General features: G+C 51.3%; 1 protein-coding gene across 1 annotated transcript in view; it reads left to right on the forward strand.

Moving 5' to 3' along the window:
* The window catches only part of Vopp1 (VOPP1, WBP1/VOPP1 family member), a 110,336-nt gene extending 90,916 nt beyond the window's left edge, over window positions 1–19,420 (forward strand). The window contains exons 4-5 of the mRNA XM_023706918.1: window positions 3,654–3,790; window positions 18,503–19,420. Of these exons, the coding sequence (XP_023562686.1) occupies window positions 3,654–3,790; window positions 18,503–18,690 (325 nt within the window). The 3' untranslated portion in view covers window positions 18,691–19,420. The remainder of the gene's footprint in view (window positions 1–3,653; window positions 3,791–18,502) is intronic.
* Window positions 19,421–25,272: the final 5,852 nt, after the last annotated feature.

Raw genomic sequence — 25,272 nt, forward strand, 5'->3', positions numbered from 1 at the left:
GAGTGGACAGCACATGCAGAGATGGGAGCCCAGGATGGTTGGGTGCAAAAGAGAGAGGAAAGGGTGGGGCTGAATGGGAAGCAAAGTCTGCTGTCACAGGACTTGCAAGGGCTTCAGAAGTCTTCTCACATAAAGCAAGGGGTAGTCAGCTGGGTGTAATCACAGAATTCTGGGAGGCTGAGATCGAAGCACAAATCCCAGATCAGCCTGGAATAACTTGGCAATTTAGCAAGACCCTGTTTCAAAATAAAAAAGCTAGGGATGCAGCTTGGTACAAAAAGCCCTGTGCTCAGGCACAAACAAACAAAAAGGCTTGGGCAGGAGTGCTTGAGTCCATGGCAGCTCCAAAATCTTGAGGACTCTAACCAAGAGGTCTGAGTGAAATGGATGGGGTTAAGCTGAGGTGACTGGTAACACCCTTGGTTCCAGCTGTGGGATGTGCAGTCTCTCTGAAGATGAGAAAAGGCCAACCGGCCAGCCTGCTTCTGGGGTCTGCTTTGGGGTGTGGGCTGCAGTTTGTGTGACAGCACCACCCATCAGCAGGATGTGCAGAACTGAGACCTGCTGTGCTTATGCAGGGCAAGTGCAGAACAGAGTCAGGGAAGAAACTGAATGAAGAGACCACGTTACCTCTGATGATGGCTCAAGTACACTGCTTCCTCTATTAACCCCTGGAAGCCTTCCAGACCTGCCAAGTGGCAAGAGAGGGTAAATGAAGACCGGGGCATCTGCAGCTCAGGCCTCTGAGCAGGACTTTCCCACTGGCCATGGCCCCTGCTCCTGGTCCTTAGCATCTCCTCCTCCTGCTGCTCCTCCTGCTCCTCCTGTTCCTCCTGCTCCTCCTCCTGCTCCTCCTCCTCCTCCTGCTCTTCCTCCTCCTACTCTTCCTCCTGCTCCTCCTGCTCCTGTTCCTCCTGCTCCTCCTCCTCCTCCTGCTCCTTCTCCTCTTGTTCCTCCTGCTCCTCCTCCTCCTGCTCCTCCTGCTTCTCCTCCTCCTGCTCCTTCTCCTACTCCTGCTGCTCCTCCTCCTCCTCCTCCTTGTGAGTCCTGTGTAAGTGAAGTTCTCTGACATTTCAGTGCGACTCAGTCAGGTGGCGAAGCGCATGGTTGGTCCTTTTTATCCTAGCCACCTGCCTGTTCCCTGTTAGTCTGAGGTGTGCACGGCAGTCACTTTCATTCATGCAAGAACCTTCCCTCTGGCAGTGTGACTGATGTCTTAATTGTTTTTAAGGAAAACACCTGATATCAACTGTAGTGCAGGAGGTAGGCTTCCTGAGAAAGTACACGTGGGCCTGCATCCGGCCTCTCTGTGCTGTAGGTGTTTCGACTCAGATAATGAGGGCTGGATTTAGTGTTAATGGAAGCTTATCTCTGACTCTACCCAGGGGAAGTGACTGCTAAGAGACAAAGCTGTCTCCTTCGTGAGATCAGCAGGCTGATCCTGAGAGGGCCTCGCCTCGCCAGACAGCTGCAGCCAGGACCTGGTCATGCCCGCCTTTCCTCCAGCCAGAGCCTTTCTGTCCGGCCTCTTCCCTGCGCTTTCCTCCCGTGGCCCCTTCCTGGGTGTTCTTCCCACCCTCGCTTTCTCTGCTGCTCTCCCCTTTGTTTCTTTCTTCTCAGCCTGCAGTGCCTGGCTCAGTTGTCACTGAGCAAGCAGACGCCTTTCGGAACTCCTCGCTATGCAGATGCCCTTTGTAAACTCTGCGCACTGCACTGTACACCTAAAAATAACTGAAATGGTAAATTCTGTGTCAGTCATGTAGAATATGTTTTATTACAGGAAGACACACAAGCCTGTTTTTGCATCATCCTTTGTCTTCTTCTTGGGCATCCACCAGTGTTAGCCATAAATAACTGCATACATTTGTCATTAGTGCCTCCCACCCGCTTAGAAGGTAGGCTCGAGGGGCGGGTGGAGCGCTCTTGCTTTCCACACTGTCTGCTCAGCGTGATGTTGGGAGCCTCACAGGTGTTAACAGTCACTTGGTGATGAAGGCGGGACCCCAGGCCAGCACAGAGGTGCTAACTCCACCCTTTCCTGACTCATCCTCTGTGTCTTGTTTTTTTCTTTGCTCCACATTCCAAGGTCAGCCAGGAAGCCTGTGTCACTTAGTATGGTGTTGGCATTCTCCGGCCTTCACCAGGCACTTCTCAAGAGTGTTCTGTGTGGCCTGGAGCCCTGGCCAGAGCCTTCTGGGCGGCCCTGCAGAGGGCAGGTCGGAGTGCGAGGCTTGGGGACGTCCACTGGGTGACATCACGTTGTATCCTTGCGGTGGTCAAGTTTTTCAGATTCCCCTGTCACTTTTGTGCATCATTCCTGGCCATTCTCAGAGACACTCTGCTCTTTTCTAGAAACAAGTTTTTTAGTGCAAATGAGAAGTGGTGGAAAGTTGTCCCCTTGTTCATTTCACAATCATTTGTTGATACTGATGGTGTGATAGCCTACAAGGATTCTTTCATGAATTGGACGGAGGTCTTATGCTTAAAGAACATGGCTACAAGCTTTCAGTGACCAAAACAGGCTGCTGTGGCACGCCTGCCACAGCGTCACCACCCGAGGTCTGCACCCTCATCACTAGACATTAGAGGCATGATGTGGACAATATTGACTACAGGTATAATTAGAATGTAGAATTTTCTAGATTTGCAGTTTAAAAATTTGGTTTTCAGCTTTTTTTGTGTGTTTTCTGTTATTCCCATAATTTCTTTATAATTATAATGTGCTCCAAGAAGAGTACTTTTGTCCTGTATATATGTTCAGATAACATTGCAGACATCTGCTAGGACCTATAAACGCTCTGACCTTCTGGGCTTGACAGTGAAGAATGGAAAATGAGGAAAAGTGCACAGTGATGCCACGGCTGGAGCAGCTGTGATATTAAGTCAGGATTTGGGCGACGTTTTCTGTGTAGGCTGGAGCGCTGACCTGGGGTCAGAGGCACCATATTAATCAGCCTTCTTTCTGATTTCTGGGACAAAATTCACACGGACAGTTTAAGGGAGGATGCGGGCTGTTTGGCTCATGGTGTCAGAGGAATCAGTCCATGGCCATAGCTGGTTCCTTTGTTGTGGTGTCAGGTGAGATGGAGCACCTTGGTGGAAGGCAGGTAGAGCACAGAAGCTTGCTTCTGGCCACTAGAAACAGCCTAGGGAAGCACTCGAGAGACGCACCTCCAGAGAGCCACCGTGGCCCTCTTCCTTCTGCTGCTTACTGCATCACTTAGCTCTCAGGATGGTGGATTAGCCTACTTGTGAGCAGTCTTCCAGTGGCCTAGCCACCTCCACAGGAACCCAGTTGACAATCAGGTGGCACAGCCTTGCACCAGAAAGGAGCTGCACAAACTCTTTGAAGCCAGGTAGGCATCTGGAGTGATTTGAACTAGAGGCCTCACTTACAGAGCGTCTCAGTGTTGGTGGCCACTCCTGAGCAGAAGTCGTTTCCTGGGTCATCTCCAGAGGCAGGGGAAGGAAGTGCTCCTAGAGCAGGTGGACCAGAGAGATCCCAATGTGGGGTACAAGGGCTGCTGGCTGCGAGCTCTGCTGCCCATGGCCCACTCTGGCCTTGGCTTTCTGGATCCCCAGGAGCCTGGGCCCCGTGGACCCCGGGCCAGGCCCTAGCTGTCTGTACCCCACTGACATCTGCCTCTCCCCAGGTTCCTCCTGATGATGGGTGTGCTTTTCTGCTGTGGAGCCGGCTTCTTCATCCGCAGGCGCCTGTACCCACCGCCACTGCTTGAGGAGCCCGCGTTCAATGTGTCCTACACCCGGCAGCCCCCCAATCCCACACCAGGTCAGCCCCATACCCCTCCCCACAGGCATTTGCTAGGGCAGCGCCGGAATGTGCCCCAGAGAAACTGCAGGCTGTTTGTTCTTTGCAATTCTGAAGACCCACTTCGTTGTCATTTTTGCTGGTAACAAAAAAGGTTAAAGGAAAAAGGTTGGTGTGTTAGTGCTGGCAGTTGCTGGTGCACCTCGTGTGAAGCTTCATGATGTGTGTCCCCGTCTGTGTCTGTGGTCTGCTTTCCTCAGCCGTGTGTTTGCGAATTTCTGTGTGGGAACAGTAATGTCCCCGCCATGCCTGTTGTCTCTGAGCCACATGTAAGATGTACCTGTGAGGGGCGTGTGAGATACCTGTTCCGTGAGTCCTGGTGACTTGTTTGCCTTTACTCACCCAGGTGCTTGCTGCGCATGCGCTGGCATTCTGAGCACTCACGATAAGTGGCTGCAGCCAGCGAGACGTTTCTACAGACTCACATTTGGCCAGTGAGGGGATGGCACCGAAGCAGTCTCTCAGGGTCAAAGGCAATTGACTGTTCCATTTTTAAAAATCTTTATTTATTTATTCATTTGGTACAAGGTCTTGCTACGCATCTCAGACACATAGTGATCTGCCTGCCTCAGCCTCCCCAGTGCTTGGATTACAGGCATGTGCCACCATGCCTGGTTTCTGTGGCTGGCACAGTGTGCCCAGATTCCAGGCGGACACTGCAGGTGCTACCAGAAATTGAACCTGGGTCCTTGTGCTTGCCAGGTAGGCTCTTAGACTGCCAAGCTATCTCCCCAGCCTCAGTTGGCTATTTCTTAATCCCTTCTTTTTTGTGTGTACTGGAACTAAACCCAGTGCCTCTGTACTAAGCTATATCCCTAACCCAACCCCCCCACCTTTTTTTTTTGAGACAGAACCTCACCAAGTTGCCAAGTTGTCCAGACTAAGTTCAAAATGTCAATCCTCCTGCCTCAGCCTCCCAGGCTACTAGAATTATGAGTATGTCTCACTGTGCTCTGAAGTCTCAGTCCACCTATGAAAACATGTGTTAAACATGTGCATCTCCTGTGTGCTATGGTGGTGGCGTTCACTACCTCTCCATACAGATTGCCTGGCGCACTGGAGTCCACATCATGTGTGAGGAGCCTCATGAGAACAAGGGAAGCCCAGGCCCAGAGCAGGTGTGGGAGGACAAGGGCAGTGTTTCCACATGTCCAGGCTGCTGTGCCCCAGCAGCATTCCCGTGGGGCTCTGGGGCAGGGTCCACACCAGAAATGGCGAGCCTGTGGAGCTTCACCACCTGTGGTCTACACTGACTGCACACTGCTGGGGTGCAGTCAGAATCCAGGCATTTTCTGCCTTGTTTGTTACAAAATTTCAGTTACGCAAAAAGATTCACTCCTAGAGATTAAAGTTTTTTAGTTAAAAGTGTGCTAAGAGAGTAGATCTTATGTTAATTGTTCTTATCATACCAAAAAATAGCACATAAGAAGGCAGAGGAAGCTTTCGGGTGGTGGTAGGTGCGTGGCGTACTATGTGGCGATTTCATGGGTGTTTGTCTCACACCCTGCTGACTGTGCATGTTGCGTGAATACAGCTGTTTGCACATCAGGCATAACTTGGGCTGGGAAGAAGGGGAAGAAGTAGGGAGTGTGAATGCAGAAGGAGGAAGCCAAGGGCCTCCTCGCATCTGCTTGAGGACATGCTGTGCTCCAGAGAGGAGGACAGCAAGCGGATCTCTTGGGCACTTGCTCTTTTACAGGTTCTTGCTCAAGGTATTCTGCGAGGTTTTCTTTTTACAAATAATTTGCCTTAGTTTTTTAAACATTACCCCGAAAGATGTGGCTGTAAGCATTTGCCATCAGCACTCACCAGGAGCCAGGCCGTAGGCTCGTTCAGGGTTGGTCCCATGTTGTTTGCATATGTGTGCTGTACTGTTCTGGTTTGGTTTGGCTGGGAGAGGTTTCCTCTGGTGGGTCCTGGAGATCAGCCCAGATGCTCATGCACACCAGGCCCACCAGTGAGCCACACCCTGGCTGTGTGATCTTCCATATTTGACACTGTTCGAGCCCTATGAAAGATACGGTGATGTCAAATATTCAGTTAAAATGGAGACTGAAGCTGTCACTCACTGGATTCCATCTGATCAGAGAGGCTTTAGTGCAGAGAGAGCAGCCAGGGAAGTCTCCCTTGAGACCTGTGGCCTGTGGTCCTCAGATACAGGGCTCCGTGAGCCCGTGGTCCCCATGTTGGCCGAGCCTCAGAGTCTGCAGCTTTCCCACGTGTCTCACCTGGGCCCAGCATGGTGGGCAGTGATGTGTCTGTGTGCACAGAGAAGGCGCTGTCTCTGCACACTGCCCTTCCCACGCCTCTTTCCTGCTTGACCATGATGCACCTGGTGGTTCTCAGCCTCCCTCGTCAATAGCACCAATGCCTCTGCCATCTGAGCCCCCAAGTATTGGCCTTCTCCTGGCCCCTGGTCTCCCCCACATGGCTACTGCAAAGTTCTTAAAAAGCAGTCCCAGTGGCACAGCAGCAACTTTGGAAGATGGGTTAAATTTAAGAATCCAGGTTAGAGCCAGGTTCAGTGACACCTGCCAGAAACCCTAGCACTGAGGAAGGATTAGGCAGAAGGAGCTTAAGTTTGAGTTCTGTCTGGGCAGCTTAATGAAACTTTCCCTCATCTCATAAAAATAAAAAATAAAAAATTGAAAAAAAAACCACAGAAAAAGCTGAATGTGTAGCTCAGAAAGCCTTGGTTTCAGTACCCAGTAGTAACAAAAATGAAATAAAAAGGAATCTACCTCAAGAGGGATACAATATAAAAAACACTGAGCACTTCTCTCCTGAGAAGCTGTCTCAGGCCACGCCCAGCCTTGAGTCTCTCCCAGTGTAAAGGTGGAGACCAGCTCCCATAGGGCTGGGAGGCAGCGTCAGGGGAGGAAGCCTCAGTCCGCACTGTGCACCCAAAGACCACCAGGGACACAGATGTCAGGGAGCGGTTGCAGAAGCCCCCTGCTGGTTGCCAGACATTGTGCGGGCCCCCACTGTAGGGCGAGCTGCTGTGCACCCCAGGCTCATGTTCTCCCCTGCCACGGTGTCACCTTCCCGGCCATTGTCTGCCAGCCTCCTCTCCTTGCAGGCCTGCAGCAGCATGAAATAGTTCTGAAAACTCACCTGAGCTGCAAGGGAGTGCAGGCAGGCTTCTTTATTCCAGCTGCAGGCTTACATCTGGACAGTTCCACACCATACTGGGGCTCTGTTACCAGGACCTACTCCAAGCTGGGGAGGAATCTACCTGCTTTGATGTAACTTCTTAAAGTGGTGCTATGGAAAATGAGACTCCAGTCCGGTGATTGCGGATGGCTCTGCTGAGTGGGATTCCCCTGCCACAGCTGTTTGCTGAGATCTGTGGCCAATGAGCTGGTAACCATGGGTACAGGACAGAGAGCAGGGCCGTTGGGAGCCTACAGAGGCCTTGGAGGAGCTGCTGGCTGGCCAGGAGTGAGGGAACACCAGCAGCTGCTGGTGAGGCCCAGTGTGTGAGGCTGACAGAGCACAGCCCTGTGGGGCCTGTGTGGGTCACAGGTTGACACCTCAAGTGCCAGGAAAAGAGCTGTCCTTGCCAGACAAAGACCACAACCACCTGCCTGCATGCAGGACAATCGTACACATTGTGCTGGGGCGGGGTTGGTGAGGCTGGTGATTCGGACACCCCGCAGCCAGTGTCCCCACAGAGCTCATCTCTGGTGCCTCCAGCTCTGTTGCTCTTACTTCTCTTCGCTTCAGCCTCTGAGCTGCCCTTTCTTTTCCTGCCACCAGCCAGGTCAAGGAATTGCCTGGGTACGAACATTTGCCTTGTGAAAGTGGGAGGGCTTGTGTTCTTTTGCTTTTATTTCTGTTTTCCCCCCTCCACATATAAACACGTATTTTTGGTCACTATGAGCTCTGACAGATAACAGAGTGACAGAGTGTATTTCAGAAGGGGAGATGTTATTTTATGTATTTGCTTGAGATGCAGACTTACTGTGTTGCCCAGGCTGACCTGGAAGGGTTGGGCTCATACAATCCTCCTGCCTCAGCCTCCAGAGAAGGAATTCTTACCCATTGCTAAGCCAAACAACAAAAAGAGCCTCCATCCTCAGCTCTTTGGTCTAGGATCAGTCTTCTGACAACTGTGAGCCGCCCCATCCTCTGCTCCCCAGGGCACAGCTGCCCTGCCGCACCCTGCGTGGCGTCCCCCCACGTGACACCCCACTCACACTGGCAGAACTAGACTGGACAGATTGTGGTCTGCCTAGCTCCTGAGCAGGTGCTGTCTGGGAGAGGCCTTGGGCACCCTTCTCCCATGGTGAGGGTGGAGTGAAGACAGCAGGCCTGTGGCTGGTGAGGCACACATGCACCTACCCTTCCACCATGCAGGGCATCCGTGCCCTGCCAGGCTCTGTGCTTAGCCACAGGGCATGCAACAGTCATAAATATGGACCACCCCCCTCTCTCCCACGGGGAGAGAGAAGCCAAGGTGGCTTCTACCTTTGCTCTGACAGAACAGTGCTGCTGCAAAAGCTGAAGCCCTTCCCCAGGACCCCAACCCACCCCCCAGTCCACAGCCTGTGTGGGTGAGCAGTCGAGAGTAAGGGCAGCTTCTCGTGTGTGTGTGCCACTCCCTGCAGTGGGCTCCCTTGGTGGTCTCACAGGTGCATGGGGCCTGCTGGGGTCCTGGCTGTGCTCCATGTGCGCATCTAATGTGACAGTGGGAGTGAGGCACATAGTGTTGGCAGTAGAAATAAAGTGCCCAATGAGTGCAGTGCTCTTGGATGACCAGCCCGCCCTGCCCCAGATGCATGAAAAAGTCCTCCTCTAGGAACCCAGTCCTTGCTGCCACACGTTGGGGATGGCAACTCACACACTTGCGCAGACACTGACATGCATTTTCCGTTTAACCAGCTGTTTCTCTTCTCAGCTGACCTTTGATAACCATCTGGTTTCCAGTAATGTGTTTTCTCCCTTTTAAGAAAGACATTTACAGACCTGGGCAAACACTTTAGAAGGGCATGCTGGAGGCTGACATCTTAACCCACACCTGTCTGGGAGGGGCAGAGCTGTTCTTGGGGAAGAGTTACCAGAGCTCGCTGTCACCCAGGAAAACACAGGGAGGGAGCCGGACCTGCATGTGCAGCTGGCAAGGGTGTTCTGCTCCCCTCCATGCATCTCACAAAAAGGAAGGGAGGAAAATATCTTCAGGTTGCAGAGTTTCAGGGCTGGCCTAAACAAAACAAAGATCTCTGCAAATTCTTAACCTGTTTCTATTACTCTATTTTGATAACATTGTTGCTATTACTTTCAGACCGCTGGATGTGTGCCATGGGACACTGGGATTCACTGGGAGGGAAAAGAAACAGCTGATGCTGGTGTCCTAGGACCTCACTAAAAAATGCCTGCAAGTGTGAGGACCTGCAACAGCAGGGAGGTCCCCAGGGTTGGTCCCAGTTTGGAGACTCAGGTGTGTTGAGGGGTTTTTGAGTCAAAGTAAGTTGTAGTTTCCAAGTGAATCTTTGTAATTATTGCCCTTCCTTATTCCCTCCCAGGCATGGAACCCCAGCCCTTATTTTTATTTCAAGACAGGGTCTTTCTAAGTTACTTAGCCTAGGTGTGATCCTCCTGCCTCAGCTTCCCAGAGTGCTGGGATTCTTGCTATCATATCTGGCATGGGTGCCTTTGCTCCCCCTTTTATTAGTTCCACCATATTTCATCTTGTTAAATGTTTTAAGAAAAAAAGATGGGGCCGGCCAAATAGCTCAGCAGATTAAAGCACCTGCAAGTAGGTGCAGGAGCTGAGGGTTTGATCCCTGGGGCCTGCCATTCTGGCCCTGTCCCCGGGGCACGCCGAGACAGCGATTGAGGTGGGGCGTGGTGGCACGCACCTGTAATCCTAGCTCTTGGGAGGCTGTAAACAGGAGAATCACTATGAGTCTGATCTAGTAGTGAGACCCTGAACACCCTTTAGACCTTTCCCTAAAAAAAAAAAAAAAAAAAAAAAAAGGTGAAAAGAATCTCAAGGCTGTTAGCATGCTGAAGGTCACAGGCCTGGAGAGTTTCTGCCTCCTGTTCCCTGTTCCGGCTGGGCTAGGGGCCAAGCTGGCACTGCAGAAACATAGGCCTACCCCATTCACCTCTGGCCAAGGTAGAAAAGGAAGGACCATCTGCTCACTGTGTGGGTTTGGTGAGTGAGAACCTACTGGGTGGAAGGGTGCTCGCAGTCAGAGCCTTTGCACTGTGACAGCGTCCTGTCTTTGGTGACACTTTAGCTATACCGCTTCTGTGCCCTTCCTGGGCAGCCATATGGGTTGGAACCCACTGGGCCTGAGTATTTGGAAACCTACACATGTGCAGGATGTGGTAGCACACACATGTAAGCCCAGTACTGAGACTGTGGCAGGAGGATTGTAAATGGAAGTACTTAGTGGGACTCAAAATTCTAAAAAGAGGTGGCGGGGGGGAGCAGCACCTCAGTGCAGAGGCCTTGGGTTTAGTCCCCAGTAGCTCTGGTGCATGGGGGTATCTACAGTGAGCAAGTAGATATTCGGTACCCTTGCTGGGCATGGTGATGCAATCCCAGCACTTGGAAGGCTGAGGCAGGAGGAACACCATGAAGTTGAGGCCAGCCTGGGCTACCTAGAGAGCTCAAGTCCAGCCTGAACTACTAGTGAGACCTTGTCTTAAAAAACATACATATTTACTTTCTAGTGGAAGTAAAAGAGCGCCCGCCGAACAGTAGGTGGAGGTGAGAAAGCAAGGACTGGACCAGCGCTCCGGCCCTGTGCTACAGCCCCATCCTGGTCAGGGCTCCTTGGCAAACGCACAGCCATGGCCCAGTCAGAGTTTGGGCCTCACCGCGGCTCTGGTCTGCCATTACCATCTCAAGCTCTCGTCTGTTGTTAGTAGAGCGACTTGAGTCCCAAACAGAGGCAGTCATGCCTTTGGGGAGCTCCAGAGGTGACCTCTGTTCTCGGCAGTCCCAGAACGCCTGCCTGGCCCTGCTCTGCTTAGCAGCCTGGCCCTGCCGCTTGCCCCTTGGGCCTTGGTCTCCTGCCCCAGACTCTTCAGGCTGCCTGCCGAGTGCCTTGCACTGCTGAGTGTGTGTGTCTGAGGGCTCCTTCTGCACCACAGCCCCCGTCACTGCTGCATACACACAGCCAGTCCTCCACCACTTCCTTCTGCTCACACCCATGGCTGCTGCGCCTTCACCAGCTCGCGCATGGAGTGGTTTTCTTACTTGCTTTGTTTGTTGTACTCTGAATTTCAAATGTTGCAAACCTGGAGCTTTCCTGTCCTTTTTCCTGGCTGTGTTCAGAGTCCTCAGAACGTTGGTCCTGTTGAGCAGAAAGTCAGTGTTTATTTAATATTCGCATGAATAGAGGCATCGAGGCGACTGGACGCAAAGGTGCCTGCGGTGTGTGCTATGCTGGCTGTCAGTTAGACATGCACCCTAAGTCTTTGTTCAGGTTGGAAGTATGAAAGTAAACAAATGAAACTGATCTCAAAAGAAGCTCAGGAATTATTAAACCACACAAAGCAGGAAAGATAAGTTACTAAAATACAAATTATACAAAACAGTAATTGAATCATAAATCCAAATTTAGTGCTAACTTCAAAGGAAAAAGCATTACATTCTCACTCCTGATAAATCTAACCAGGAAAAAAGTAAGAAAGCAAAACTAGAGCCATATTTTAAAACACTACAGATCTGAAAGAGAGAGTAAAACTTGTAAAAAATCCAGGTGTGGCAATACATGCCTGTAATTCGAGTACTCTGGGAGGCTGAGGCAGGAGGACTGCAACCTCCAGCCCAGCCTGGTAACTTAGCAACCGTGAGTCCCTCCCTGTCTCAGGGTTTGCAGAGGGCCAGGCTGTAGCTCTGCGAAGGCGCTGAGGCTGGCTCATGCCTTAGTCCCTGAGTAGCGCTGCAAGGAAGGGGAGTGTCTCTGCAATGTGCTGGTCTTGTTTAGTGAAATGTGCAAAAGGAGAGGGACTGGATCATACGGGAGCTTTCTGTGCTGCTTTCCAAGGCTTTGCTTAGGGTTATGAAGACTTAGTATTTACTGATAAAGTTCCTCAAGGGCTCAGAGATCAAATCCTGCATTAGATAGCCCAATGTTACCAGCTATATCTTTTGAATAGTCAATATTTAGTAAATAACCATTGATCAAACTAAATGCATACCCACAGCCAAAGTTATATTAATGGAATGATAAAAAAAAAATCCCCCTGAAAATTAGCATGTTGAATGCCATTGCTATTTAACATCAATCAGAATTTCTGGTCTAAGTATTAACATAGAAATAACCCTGAAAAAGAGAAACAGTATTTCTTTGTTGGTAAAGAGAGTATCAGTACTTATCTATAAATGTGGTGAATAGGTTGAAAAACGCTTACTGACGCTGACACAGAGTTGCAAAAGCAGATCAAGCTGGGAGGCTCCCGTCTGAGAGGGAATAGCTGTAAAGAGGAAACTGATGGCGAAAACGTTCCCCAGGAGAATTAGCTCTGGGGCTTTGGCTGCAGGTGTGCTGGCCAGGCTAAACAATAAGAGATCTCTGTAATAAAAGTGACAAAGACCCACATTTCTGGTTTTCCCCCGTCTGGGCAGCATCTTCTGGGACCGCAGCTCCTCCCTTCGCCCCTGCTGCCATGGACGGTCCCTCTCTGGTTCTCTGTACTGCCTGTCTCCAAGCTGCCTGCTCTTCCTCCTTCAGTCCTGCTAGACTGGAAGTCAGCCTTGAGCAATTGCGAAATGCCTGTGGGCTTTGGCTTTTGGAACTGTAGGGTGAAAGTGGGTGATGGGAATGCCCTGGTGTGAAACGTGGACTTGAATGGCGGGATGCGTGTGACACTCTTGTGTTGGTGACGAAAATGCTGTCAGCAAGGAGAACTGCACTGAGTCCTGGGTCCTTCCTGCCTATGCGAAGAGGATGGTGTTGTTAGGCAGGTGGTTTGTTTGTTTGTTTGTTTGTTTTGCAGCACTGGGTATTGAACCCAGTGCTGTATTCCCAGCCCTTTTAATTTTACTTATATTTTGAGATGGAGTCTTGCTGCTTCACCAGCTGGCTCTTACTTGTCTTGGTCTTTTACTTCCCCTCCACTTTCTGCCTCCATTTCCATGACCCTCTTTTGACAGAGAATAAGATTTAGATCCATTGTGCTTGTACCTAGATGTCCGCCAAAGCATCATGCAGTCGTAGGTGGGTCTTTTTCAGAGGTAGCTGAATCTAGTGGCTGTTGATTCATGGCACAGTGTTAGGATGAAGTGTGGCTGATTACTAAATCAGTCCACTGATTGGTGTGGCACTGCCCCAATTCGGGTAGCATGGATACAATACAATGGACAGAAAGAGGCCGGTCTGGTCCCTTGATTGCTGTGCTGCCCCCTGCCCACTATCACCTGTTTCTCCCCTGCCGCTCTCCTCTGCCGTGGTGCCAGCTGACTAGGGACTGAAACTGCTGCAAAGTCAGCTCAGTACGCTTCCCTTTAACCTTGGTTGCTGGGCATGACCTCTGTCCCTTTTGCACACTGAGGCCTGTCCTCATCCTGAGTCTTCACTCGCTGCATCGGTTTCCAGGCCCAGGTGTGCTGTGCTTTGCTCTCTGTCTTTCAGAATGAGTCACACAAGAAAAATCACCTGCAATCTTTCAGATTTTGCTTATTTACAGAGTTGAGTTGAAATGGGGTTTAAGGTTTTGATTCATGGTCACAGTGCTATAGACTCATGTGCATCTCTGAACTTGGGGCCTCCCACTTGGCCTTGCTTCTTGCCTTAGCTTCCCCAAATGAAAATAGCCTCTCAGCCTGGGCCACACACACTCTTGGAAGGCCCAAATGGTGACTTGTCAGCATCCTGCCAAGCTCCGCTTTTGGCCTGGAGAGCAGAAGCCTTGGCCACTGCTCCACTTAGCAGGCCTGTCCTGCTGTGTGGCATCCTCTGTCCTGCTGCATGGCCTCCTCTTCCTGCTGCGTGGCCTCCTCTTCCTGCTGCATAGCCTCCTCTGTCCTACTGCGTGGCTTCTTCTGTCCTGCTACGTGGCCTCGTTGGTCCTGCTGCGTGGCCTCCTCTGTCCTGCTTCATGGTCTCCTCTGTCCTGTTTCATGGCCTCCTCTGTCCTGCTTCATGGCCTCTTCTGTCTTGGTTCATGGCCTCTTCTGTCCTGCTGCATGACCTCCTCTGTCCTGCTGCGTGGCCTCCTCTGTCCGGCTGCGTGGCCTCCTCTGTCCTGCTTCGTGGCCTCCTCTGTCCTGCTGCGTGGCCTCCTCGGTCCTGCTTCATGGCCTCTTCTGTCCTGCTGCATGGCCTCTTCTGTTCTGCTGCATGGCCTCCTCTGTCCTGCAGGCCTCAGCTCCTCACTGTGCAGGGACAGCACCTTTCCTGTGGCCCTTCTCCTTGCCCACAGCCTTTCCAGCATGTTCCCTGCTCACAGTCACAGGTGTTTTTCACCAAAAGATGCATGTTCCTGTCAAATGCGTGGTGTAGCGTCCTCTGATCTAGTGTTCCTTTTATGTTCTAAGCACCTGTCTGTATTGCGTGTAGTGGCACATGCCTGTAATTCCTGCTCTCTGGGATCAAAAGTGAAGAAGGGCTGGGATGTGGCTCTCTGGAAAGGCCCCGGTTCAGTGCCAGTACTCGACCTGCCGCAGGCTGTCCACCTCCATGTTCAGATATCTTCATCCCGTCCTGCTGGTTCCTGACTGCATCCATGAGCCAAGACTGCAGGTGGAGATGAGTGGCCATGCCTGGGCACCTCCAGACAGCCGAGCTTCATCCTGTTACCCTGGTCCTCAGGAGTGGGGATTGGTCAGATGGCCAGCAGCCCTCCTGTTGCTGCAGAAGCAGATGTATCTCAGCACATAGTCACGTGTCCCCATAGTGTGGCAGAGACAGAGTGAAATCCAAATCACCATCCATCCTCCTGTACCCATTTCTTGTCCATATTCAGAGCATATCTGCCAGGTGTTATGTGCTGTTTTGGTCCTGAAGGACACCGAGATGAATCCTATCCTCTCCTCATATGCAAAAAGCTAAAAAAAAAAAAAAAAAAAAATCACACTAAGCTGAACAAAGTGGCACAAGTCAGCAATTCCAGCACTCTGGGAGGCTGGGGCAAGAGATCACAAATTCAATCCCAGCTTGGGCAATTTAGCCTCTTCAGGATACCCTATTTCAAATAAAAAATAGCAATTAGGCTGGGGATGTAGTTTAATTTTGAAGACCCTGGCCTCAATCCTAGTACACACATAATAATCAAAATAATTTTGAAATTGCCTCACGTTGTGAGGGTGTGGCCAACACACATGTGTCACCTGGGAACCATGGCCCCGGAAACCTTGCGCCGCTAAGAAAGGGTGATGGGCAGCTGAGACTCCAGGAGAGGGGTGTAGCCAGATGAGAGGCTGGGTGAGGCTGGGTGCCGGTGGACAGATGGGGCCAGGTCCCTGGGGACAGGGGCTGTGAGCCAGTGTGCAGTCGCGAGCTCAGGGGCCTGGCGATGAGGCCAGTGCAGGCCATCATCTATGAGGGACGGATAGGACGTGGGCTGGACCTGGAGGGTCAGAAGTCCGACTGTGGGCACAATGGGACCAGCATGTGAGCGACAGTGGGCTGGTGTCACCCTGGGAGTGGAGAACAGTACACACCCAGGGTGGATGTGGAGCCCCTTGAGGTCGTGAGGAGCAGCAGCAGGAACAGGGATGCCAACCACGCAAGCTCCGGGAGCGACATCACGAGGCTGGGAGAAAGACTGGAGGGCCCCTGGGGAGTGACTGTGTCTCTACCACTGCCACTGCCTCTCTCTGCTCCTCCTGTCTTCTGCCCCGGACCCCTCTGCATCCAAGAGCACCTGGATGACCCGTTTCCTGTACCATTTGGCCAGTGTGGCTGAAGCAGGGGGTCGCACACATCCAGGGTGCAGGGCTGCCAGGTGCTGAAGATGCCACCCAGAATGGCATTGTTGGAGAAAGTCTGATGCATGCCCATCGGTCTCCACTAACCCTCGAAATGATCCTGCAAAGATCACAGAGGAGGACAGGGACCATGGATGAAGGAACCAAAGGCCCCACATCACCTGGGGACAGAGGACAGCAAGGGACATATCCAACCCAGAGGGAGTCTGGTCACAGCCATTCCCAAGGGTGCTCAGGATGAGGTGCATCTTTCCTGGCCCTCCATCCACTTCTGCTTGGACTCCTCCACTTCGCTGTTCTGTTGGGAGACACCCGGTTTCCCATCCACATTGTATTCCACAACACTGATGCAGAACAGGCTGCACCTGGTCCTCCACCCCACCGCATCCTGTCTCCCAGGGGATGCCTAGAGTCCCTACCATGAGTTCCTAGAACAGGGCTCTGTGTGCTTCCTGCCCCCCACATCTGAAGAGCTAAAGCTGCCCTCTCCAGTACACCCTGTAGAGAAGGTGGCAGTGTCCCCTGGCTCCTGTGTCCCCCAGGTGCAGAATGTCCCTCCTCACTGACTCTCATCCATTTCATCAATTATTGTCTGTGACTCTCCCTTCTTCAGGGCCTTGCATCTGTCTGTTCCAGTCCTGTGTTTATCCTTTGCTAGGTTGCCATCAGCATGAGTAGCTGAGTGCCCAGTCCCACTCCAAGTGGAGACCATCTGCTCCCAGAACCCTGCTCCTCCCTTCCAACACCCTAGACTCCTTGGGGTCCACACCTCAGGTTCTCTCTGGCCAGACCCTATATAGACTCTTGCTGCCCAGGTCAATGTGCTGGGGCCTTGCAGGCACAGGCTGTGGGCCAGGTGGGGGCATGCAAATCCTGAACTCCTCTCCCGAATTCCCCTCTCCAGCATGTCTGTTCCTGTCCCTGGCTCTGCATCCACTGGTCACCACCTGCCCCTTGTCTACTCTGAGTTGCTTCTCTCCTGCTGTCTCAGGGGCCTGTGGCTGCTGCTGTCCTCAAACCTTGGCGGGGAGCACAGGAGCCCGAGGTGCCGTGGTGCAGATCCACAGTGCTGCTCTGCTGCTCTCTGTCCTTGCGTAGTGCCTGCCCTCTTCCCTTCCTCAGCCTCCTTAGGCCTGGACACCAGCACACAGCCTTGCTCCCTCTTTTCGCCGCTCCCAGCCACCATTGTGTCTTCCTCATCTACCTGAAATGCTTTCATTCTCCTGCCTGGACAGTTGTTCCTGCAGCTTTTGCCCAGCTGCCACCCTGGGCCTCTGCACAGCTGCTCAGTGATGTCATCCACACTGGTCTCAAGTCCGAGGGCCTTGGCCTTCGTACTTCCAGGGTGGACCCCTAACTTCTGCCCATCTGCTGTGCTGACCGCCCCTCCAGAGAGCAGACCAGACCTTGTCTTCCGAGGTCCTGGCTCCACCCTGGGCATCCACATCCACTTAGTGCTCAGCTACATTTCCCTGTGAACCCTGTAGTACTCTCTATTTCTTCCCTGATATTCAGAGATGCAAATCCTTCCCTGCCTGTACTGTTTCAATAGCTTCATAAGTTTTTCTTATATAAGACAGTAGGGATCCAGATATAAATAAGCCCTAGGCGCAGTCCTCGAGAAATGTGTGGGCTGGCTGGTGGCACAACAGGGCCACAGGCAAAGAGTAGCAGTAGCACCATCTGTGGGTCATGCCCACGTGGGTGGGGTGGGCTGAGGTGCCCCGGGTCATGGGGCCCCTCCCGTGGTGCTATAGGTTCCCAGCATCTAACCGGAGAGCTGCAGGAAACCTTGAGTTCTGGGAGTGAGATCATTATTCAGCTGAAGAATCAGAGGGAAACAGAGCAAAACAAAGCCGCTTCCTGATCCACTGCTGGTGGGGTGGTGTGGGAAGGGGCATCGCTGGTGCTTAGGATCCTCTCCGGGACCTGACTCTGCTGCAGAAGCAGCCCAGCCAAGGCAGCAGCAGAGTGCTGGTTTAGACAGTGTGAGCCATACAACCGAACTCCAGACCCGAGGAAACTGGAGAGCCAGTGTGGGACAGGGTGCTCAGCCTGTGGCTCCATCATCTTCACCACCACCCCAAGAGAGGTGCTCCGGCAGCTCATGGATACAGCACAGGGCCAGCCAGGGCCTCTCGTGCTCCCTAGCCAGAAGGGTGCTGGGTTAGCAGCACAGATGTCCACAGTCATGCTCCGAGGTGATGGAGCCGGCTGGTGGCTATGCCCGGGTGGGAGCCAGCTTGCCCTCCCAGCTCCTGTGGGTTGTGCAGGTAGCATGTGGCCATCCTGGCTGCAGCTGCTCACCTCTGCTGGAGATCATGCCCCCAGCTCTGGCCTTCGCACCTGCTGCTCTAGCTCCCTGCATGGACACCAGGTCTCAGATCAGCGTGGTCAGTGCCTCCGCCGAGTACCACCTCCACCTTCCCCCTTGTGGTCTGTCCCCACGGTGTAACCGAGGCCCTGAGGCTGGAGCTCGCCATTGCTCCACTCGCTTATGTGCTGGTCCCTCCCATCTCTCTGGACACACGGGGTCCCCCTTTTCTTTGTCTTTTCTTGCAGTCCTGGAGACTGAACTCAGGACCTTCACACTGAGTTACATCCCCGGCTGGCCCTGTAGTCTCTGTAATTGCCCAGGCAGGGCTGAAACTTGTAGTGCTCTTACCTCAGCTTCCCAGAGTGTTGGGTGTCAGGTCCTTGATGCATGCTTACGAAGCAGGGGCTTCACTCAGGTGCTGCAGGCGTGCCCATGTGTATTCACACGCTGCCCTCTTGCCTTCCAGGAGCCCAGCAGCTGGGGCCGCCATACTACACAGACCCTGGAGGACCAGGCATGAATCCTGTCGGGAACATGGCGATGGCATTCCAGGTGCAGCCCAACTCTCCCCAGGCCTGTGTGGCCTACCCGCCCCCTCCTTCCTTCTGCAGCACTCCGCCACCCCCCTACGAGCAGGTGGTCAAGGACAAGTAGGCCACTCCGCGGCCAGGGCGGCAGAGGGCAGGCTCCTCTCCTCTCTCCAGAGCAAGCACAACGCCCTCTCTTGTTCCTGTGGAGGACGATGTCTGAACCACACTGTGTCTCTGTTGCTTCCATTTCGACGTGGTCAGTGCTCTCCAGCGACGTGGTGGCTGTGCCCAGGGTGACCATGAGAGAGACTGGGGGGGGCAAGGTGAGGCAAAGCCGCAGCAACTGAGTTGATTGTCACACTTGGGGACAGCCCCAAGACACTCTTCCATCACCACCCACATCCTGTAGCCAGGCCTCCTCTGTGTAGACCAGAGACCCCATAGCAAATGAGGATGGGGGCCACGTCAGCTTCTCCAGCTCGTTACCTGAACGCTATAAGCAAGCCCTCCTCACCCAGACCTGGACTGCACCCAGGGCTCTCTGGCGTGGGCTCTGTCCTGTGTTTCTGGGGTCACAGCCCAGTGGTTCCCAAGCCCTTCCCCAGGACTGTGCAGGTGGACATAGGGGGAGGACACAGCCAGTGTGGGAGGCCATGTGACCACACCTGCAATCCAGGGGCTGTAGCAGGTAGCAGGAAGGCTGGGGGTTGCTGAGAAGACAAGAGGTTGGGTACAAGGTGGCTCTGGCCATGCCATTCACATTACCAGGAAGGTGTAAGAGACACAGACCATTTACCCTAGGATCTACGGTAGTGGCAGGAGTTGGAGGGAGGAAGGGGCTTGGCCCCAGCAGAGCTAGCACAGACCCAGACCATGTCATGTGTTGTGGGCAGCCGAGCCAAGACACCTGCTCAGATTGCTCTGTGCAGTGCTGCAGGGTGGCCCTGAGAAACTGTCACTGCTGGTGGACCTGGAGGGCTTTCTGTCCCCTCAGGCCAAGAAGCCCACTGCTCATTTTCTGCTGGGAGTAGGACATGGACTTGCAGGACAGGACCTGTGGGACCCCCAGGGAGCACTGGAGGAGGAGAGCCAGACGCTGCTGCCTGGCCAGAGGTGCTGATCTGACCTCTGTCCCCTCCTGCCCCGATTTGCTGAGACCACAAAGCACAACGTCTGGTGTTTACAACCATGGAGTCCCATCTGCTCCTTCCTTGGGACATTTATTTTGCATTTTTAATGTCAGTTTCTCCTTTACTTTTTTAAATAAAGAAGCACACAAGAGCTTCCCTGTAGTGGGCCAGGCTCAGTCGAATCAAGCACTGAAGTCCACGCTGAATTTTGTTCATCTTTTTGATAGCAAATGATCTTAAGAGACTGAACCCAGGGAGGGCTCAACATTTTGTAGTCTGTGTGAGAAGCAGCGTCCCCGAGGAGCTGGCCGAGTCCTGTGCCTGACGTCTCCTTCACTGCATGTGCTACCCTGCAGGGCAGGAGAGCTTGGGCGGATCTGTGCATGCTCTTCCTGGGTTGTGTTGCAGTTTCTGTTTTCTTTTGATAAGAGTCCTGTTTCCTATGTATGCGGAATAAAGGCGAGTTTGGTCACGTGTGTGGACCCTTCTGCTGGAGAGGGAGTGGGGTGGAGCATGGCTGGGGGGTGCACAGCCTAGCGGGGGAAGGTGTGCAGAGTCCTGGGTTTGGCTTGGGGGTCACAGGCCAGGCAGTGTTGTTGGTCAAGCCTCAAAGAAAACTATCTGAAAGGCATTGGGAGACAGGCTTCAGATTCACAGCTGGAACACTGTTGGTTAGGTGGTTAAGTGAGGCATGGATCTGGTCTCCTTAAGCAGGTGGCCTTCGCCTAACAATCCCATGCTGAAGTTGGGCCAGGCTGTGGGCATTAATAGTCCCAACTACTGGGGAGGCTGAGGCAGGAGAACTACTTGAGCCCCAGTTTTGGGGGCCAGCTTGGGCAACACACAAGACACATCTTTAAAGGAAATGAAAAGCCAGTTCCTACATGATCAGACACCATCGAAGGCCACAGTTGCCACAGGTGAGTTGTGTCTCAGGTGAATCACTTGACTGTGGTCACTGTGAAGAAAAACTATTCTGCCTCTGAATCACCTGTATCCAAAACTGGCAACACCCCTAAAAGCCCTCCGTGGACCGAAGCTGGGGTCTTCCTTGTGTCACCTGGAGATTGCCCTCTCCTGTTGGTATTGAGGATTTATTGAGACACCCACATAACTGGTCCACACAGACCAAGTATGATGTCAGCATGAACACCGAAGCAGCCTGCTGAAAAGCAGCATGAACCCAGGTGTGATACACCCATGACCCCAGCACTCTTGAGAGGCTGAGGCGGGAAGATCACATCTCAAGACCAGCTTGGGCAACTTGGTGACTTAGTGAGATCCTGTTTTAAAATTTAATAAAGGGGTTGGGATGTACTGAGTGCAAAAAGACCCAATGCCAGAAAGGAAAAGGAAAAGAAAAAAGAGACAGGTCTCAGTGGCTCGTCCTTCCTTGCAGCCCCCTTGGTTATTTTACATTTCGTATTCTGTGTTTACAGTTTCCTTTTCTTTACAATTTTACATGTGTCATGTTTCTTGTTTCATTTTGAAATTTATGATATTAATATAGATCTCCAGTCTGCTTTTTCTCAGGTTGCTAATTTTTTCTCATAAATACTGTTCTGCTCAGTGTGCTTCTTGCTTTTTTATGTACATCGATGCTTATTTCCTCAGCATAAAATATCAGGCTAAATTGCTGGATCAAAACCTACATACATCTCTTAGGGCTTTTGACACACATTCCCTTCAAGAAGAGTTTGCTGATTTGTCCTACAAGACTGCCAACTCTGTGGGGTTGGCAATTGCATATGGAAGATCATTATAAGTGATAACTCTGGATGGATTGTAATGAATAATAATGAATTTGGGAGAGCTATAGTGATTATTACAATTATAATGAGGTACAATTATAGTGATTTAGTTCCCAAATAATTGTCAATTTGAAAGGAGAAAAAGAAGCCCCAATTTTTGTTTCATTACATGAATTTCCCCACTGTCATGGGACTGTGTGTGCTATACATGTGTACATATGTGCATGCGGTAGTGGGGATGGAGCCCAGGGCCCTTATTCTGGTCCTATTTTTAAATTTTTTATGTTGAGACAAGGTCTCACTATTATTTAGATGCCTATGCTGGGCTCAAACTTGCAATCCTCCCCATGCATCATCTCAGAGTGCTGGGATTACAGACACCAAGCCTGGCCCGGGACCACCTTCTTGAAAAGTCTGTGAATGGCAAAACCAAGACCAGGAAGACTAGGGGTTTTTTTGTTTGTTTTTGTTTTTGTTTTTGTTTTTGTTTTTGCGGCTCCAGATTGTCTCCAGCGCTGGTCTGGTTTTGCCTTCAGTATGCGGGAATTGAACCACCGATCCCAGAGACTGACTGCTTTGTTTAAGCAGGCACTTAAAACAACTGAGCTAGTGGGCAGGCCCCCAAGACTAGGGATTAAAGAGAAAATGTGAAGCACAGTGTTACCTGTGGTTTGTGGAGCATGCAAGAAGCACAGCACCAAGTCTGTAGCATTGTGGTAAGTGGCTAAGTTAGATAGATATTATAGTTTAACAAATCAATACTTGATGAAAATACCTGGTCCATGTTGTGTCTAAGATGTTTGATATTGAGACAGATAGTGAGGTTAAGCTCAACTGCCTATGTTATAGGGTAATAATATCATTAAACTTCTCTTCTGGAGGGTTAACAACTTAAGCTTACAGACCAAAAATTAGAGAAAAAGAAGGGCTGCAAGGACAGACAACATTTTGGCCCTACCCTTTCAAAGTCAATGAGGACTCAGGACATAGGAGAACCTGTACTGTAACATCCTGTAACTCAGTTTTGTCTCAAATTTTCTGATCAAGGAGATCATGGGGCCACAGAGGAAAGTGATCAGTGATATAGAGTGTGCCTAAGGAGAGTCACATGGAGAGAAAACATTCTCTCAGGCTCTTTCACAGAGAGCAAATGGGTCAGGCAATGGCCATGGCTTATCTACATGACTGACACTGACAAAGGATCTACAAACTGTGGTACAGGATTTCAGAGTAAGTCCTGAGGGGATTTGACTGACCTCGTCCGACACAAAGTTACATTTTTTGTCATATAGGTCTTGCTTTATCTTGATCTTAACCATCCAGCAGAAAAGTATAAAAACGAGGTAAAAAGTAAAACCATATATTAATATGCTGAGCTGTCAAAGGTTCAGGTCAACAACTTCTGACATTGCCAATTCTGTGGACAACCCACTACTGTTATGGACTACTGGACTATGCTGGATTATTTTGCTGAATTCATGCACCTACAATATTTAGATGGCAATGGAATACCCAAGACAAATACTTCAAGAGAAAATACTAAACAAAAAGGGATACAAATGAAGGACCGTTTTGTATCTGTATATTCAAAATAGGATAGATATACAGCTACTTTCTCTTAATTCAGTGAGAAGAAAGATTTGTACTAATGGTGTTTTGACAGGATATCATGTCTCTATTTTGTACTATGAATAACCACTACGAAGATAATATTCAATGTATTAATTATTGAAACTGTCCTATTAATCAGTTTTGAAACTGTCGCATTGCTATTTGTTTCTCAATAAAATTAATTACAAAAAAGATATTATAGGCAGACAAACAGGGCTAGGCTGTCAAGGACAATATGGAAGACAAGGTAAGTTTGCATCTTTGGAAGAGACAGACACTCCTGCTTTGGGCCAGACTTCAAGACAAAAGAGTAAACAAATGCAACCACATACTTCCCTAGGGATGGGCATCAGAGATTGATATTCTAAATAGGTATCAGTCACCTTTAAAGAGGCCCCAAAGAGTCACTAACCCAATCCCTAACAGGAAGAGACCCTGTCCTGTATTCATGGCTGCTTGCTACATGACTCGCTTCACCATTTGGTCCTGGATTTTATCTGAGCAATGGTTCTTGTAATCTCATTGGTTGACCATAGTTTTGTCCCACCTCACGCCCACCTAAGCGAGTTCCCATGTTCCCCACCTTAGACTCACCTCACTTTTACTATATAAATGTCCCTGAAAGAGATAGCTTCCTGGACACGACCCGCTTGGACCCCTCTTCTGTCCCTCTCTCAGACATAAGCTTTCTTTCCCCAGTAAATATTCTGCTTTTAACCTCCATTTTTTTCCTAAAATTCATTCTCTGGTTTTAGAGAACACAAACTCGTCACAGCACCTTCTAGGTTGGGAGTTTTGTTCCCCCACATCAGCATCAATGCCATGGGACACATGGTTCAGGGATAGCTGCTCCCCAGGCCCCAGCAGCTCTACTGCTGCCTCACCCCTTGGTCTACTCAGGGAACATCAGGCAGAACAAATGTGCTGCCCAAGGGTGGGGTGGCAGCAGCACAGCGCTCGTGTGTGCCCTTTCTTCCTCATGGACACGCCTGGCTGTGGTCAGGTGTCATCCTCAGCGCTGAGTCCTCACCACAGCAGCAGTGAGTGCGCCCTACTCGCTGTGTGCACTGGGTCACGGGAGCTGGGCCGCCGCCACAGTCTCCCTCTACTGACCATCGGTGTCCTCACCCAGCTCAGGACAGGAGCAGGCCTGCCTTGCTTGGCTCACCCACTCCACACCTTCCCCTTTCTCTCCTGCTGTTCTGTGCATCACATTCTCTGGGCTGCTAAGATCCCTTAGTTATTGCAGACTGATGAGGCCCAAAATCTCCCAAAACAGTGGAAGGGGAAGGCTTCAACAAATGAGACAAATGGTGTGATTTGGGGGCTCCAGGAGGAGTCTAACCCTCTCACAGGTTATTTTCTGTGATTTAGAACAAAGAACTCTGGTCATTCCATATTTATTAGCTTTTCAAACAAAGGATGGGGATGATGAAGACGATGCAGGAGTCTGGGCAGGACTTGGGAGTCCCTTCAAGGACTTCTCCAAGCAATACTTCTGTTAATTTAGGAGAACTGCTGTCTCCCATAAGGCTTTTCCCAGCAAGAAGCCTGCAGTTGCAGACTTTACCTGCTAACTGAGGCTGGAGCCAGGTGTCCTCAGCTGTGCCCTTGTCTAATCCTTGGAGGTGTCCTCATTTCACAGGCCAACACAGGCCTCAGTGGAGACCAGTGACTCACAGAGGCTCACTTCCTGAGGCCACTGCCCACCTCTAGACCTCGGGCACACGCCCACATAAACATGAAAAGCCAGTTGGTTAGTGTTCAGTCCTGCTCAGAACCGCTTCACAGTGGCCTCCAACAACTTTCAGTTTCCACACCCTACACCCCATCCCCGTTACCTGTGGAGGTGGGTGTCCTGCAGCAGGGCTGGCTCCTGAAACCTAGCTCTACTCTGCGGTTGCTGGGTGGGACTTAGGTTGCTGGTATTGGCCATGCCTCTTTACCTTGCTTGGGTCTTTGGTATGGTATCTGGGGCTGCTGCCAGGAGGAGAAGGCCAATATAATCATGATACACCAGTTTTCATAGCAGGTGACTTTTGCACTAGTGAGCTAATTCCAGATTTTCTATTACCTAAAATCACTCCAAGGGCTGGGGAGACGACAGTAGAATAAGTGCTTTCCTGGCAAGTGCAAGCGCCTGAGTTCGATCCCCAGTTCCGCAAAATAAATAAATAAATAAATACTCCTAGTAATGAAATGTTCTGCTGGCTA

Source organism: Octodon degus, unplaced genomic scaffold (genome assembly GCF_000260255.1).
Source record: "Octodon degus isolate 3935 unplaced genomic scaffold, OctDeg1.0 scaffold00275, whole genome shotgun sequence".
NCBI classification, from domain to species: Eukaryota; Metazoa; Chordata; class Mammalia; order Rodentia; family Octodontidae; genus Octodon; species Octodon degus.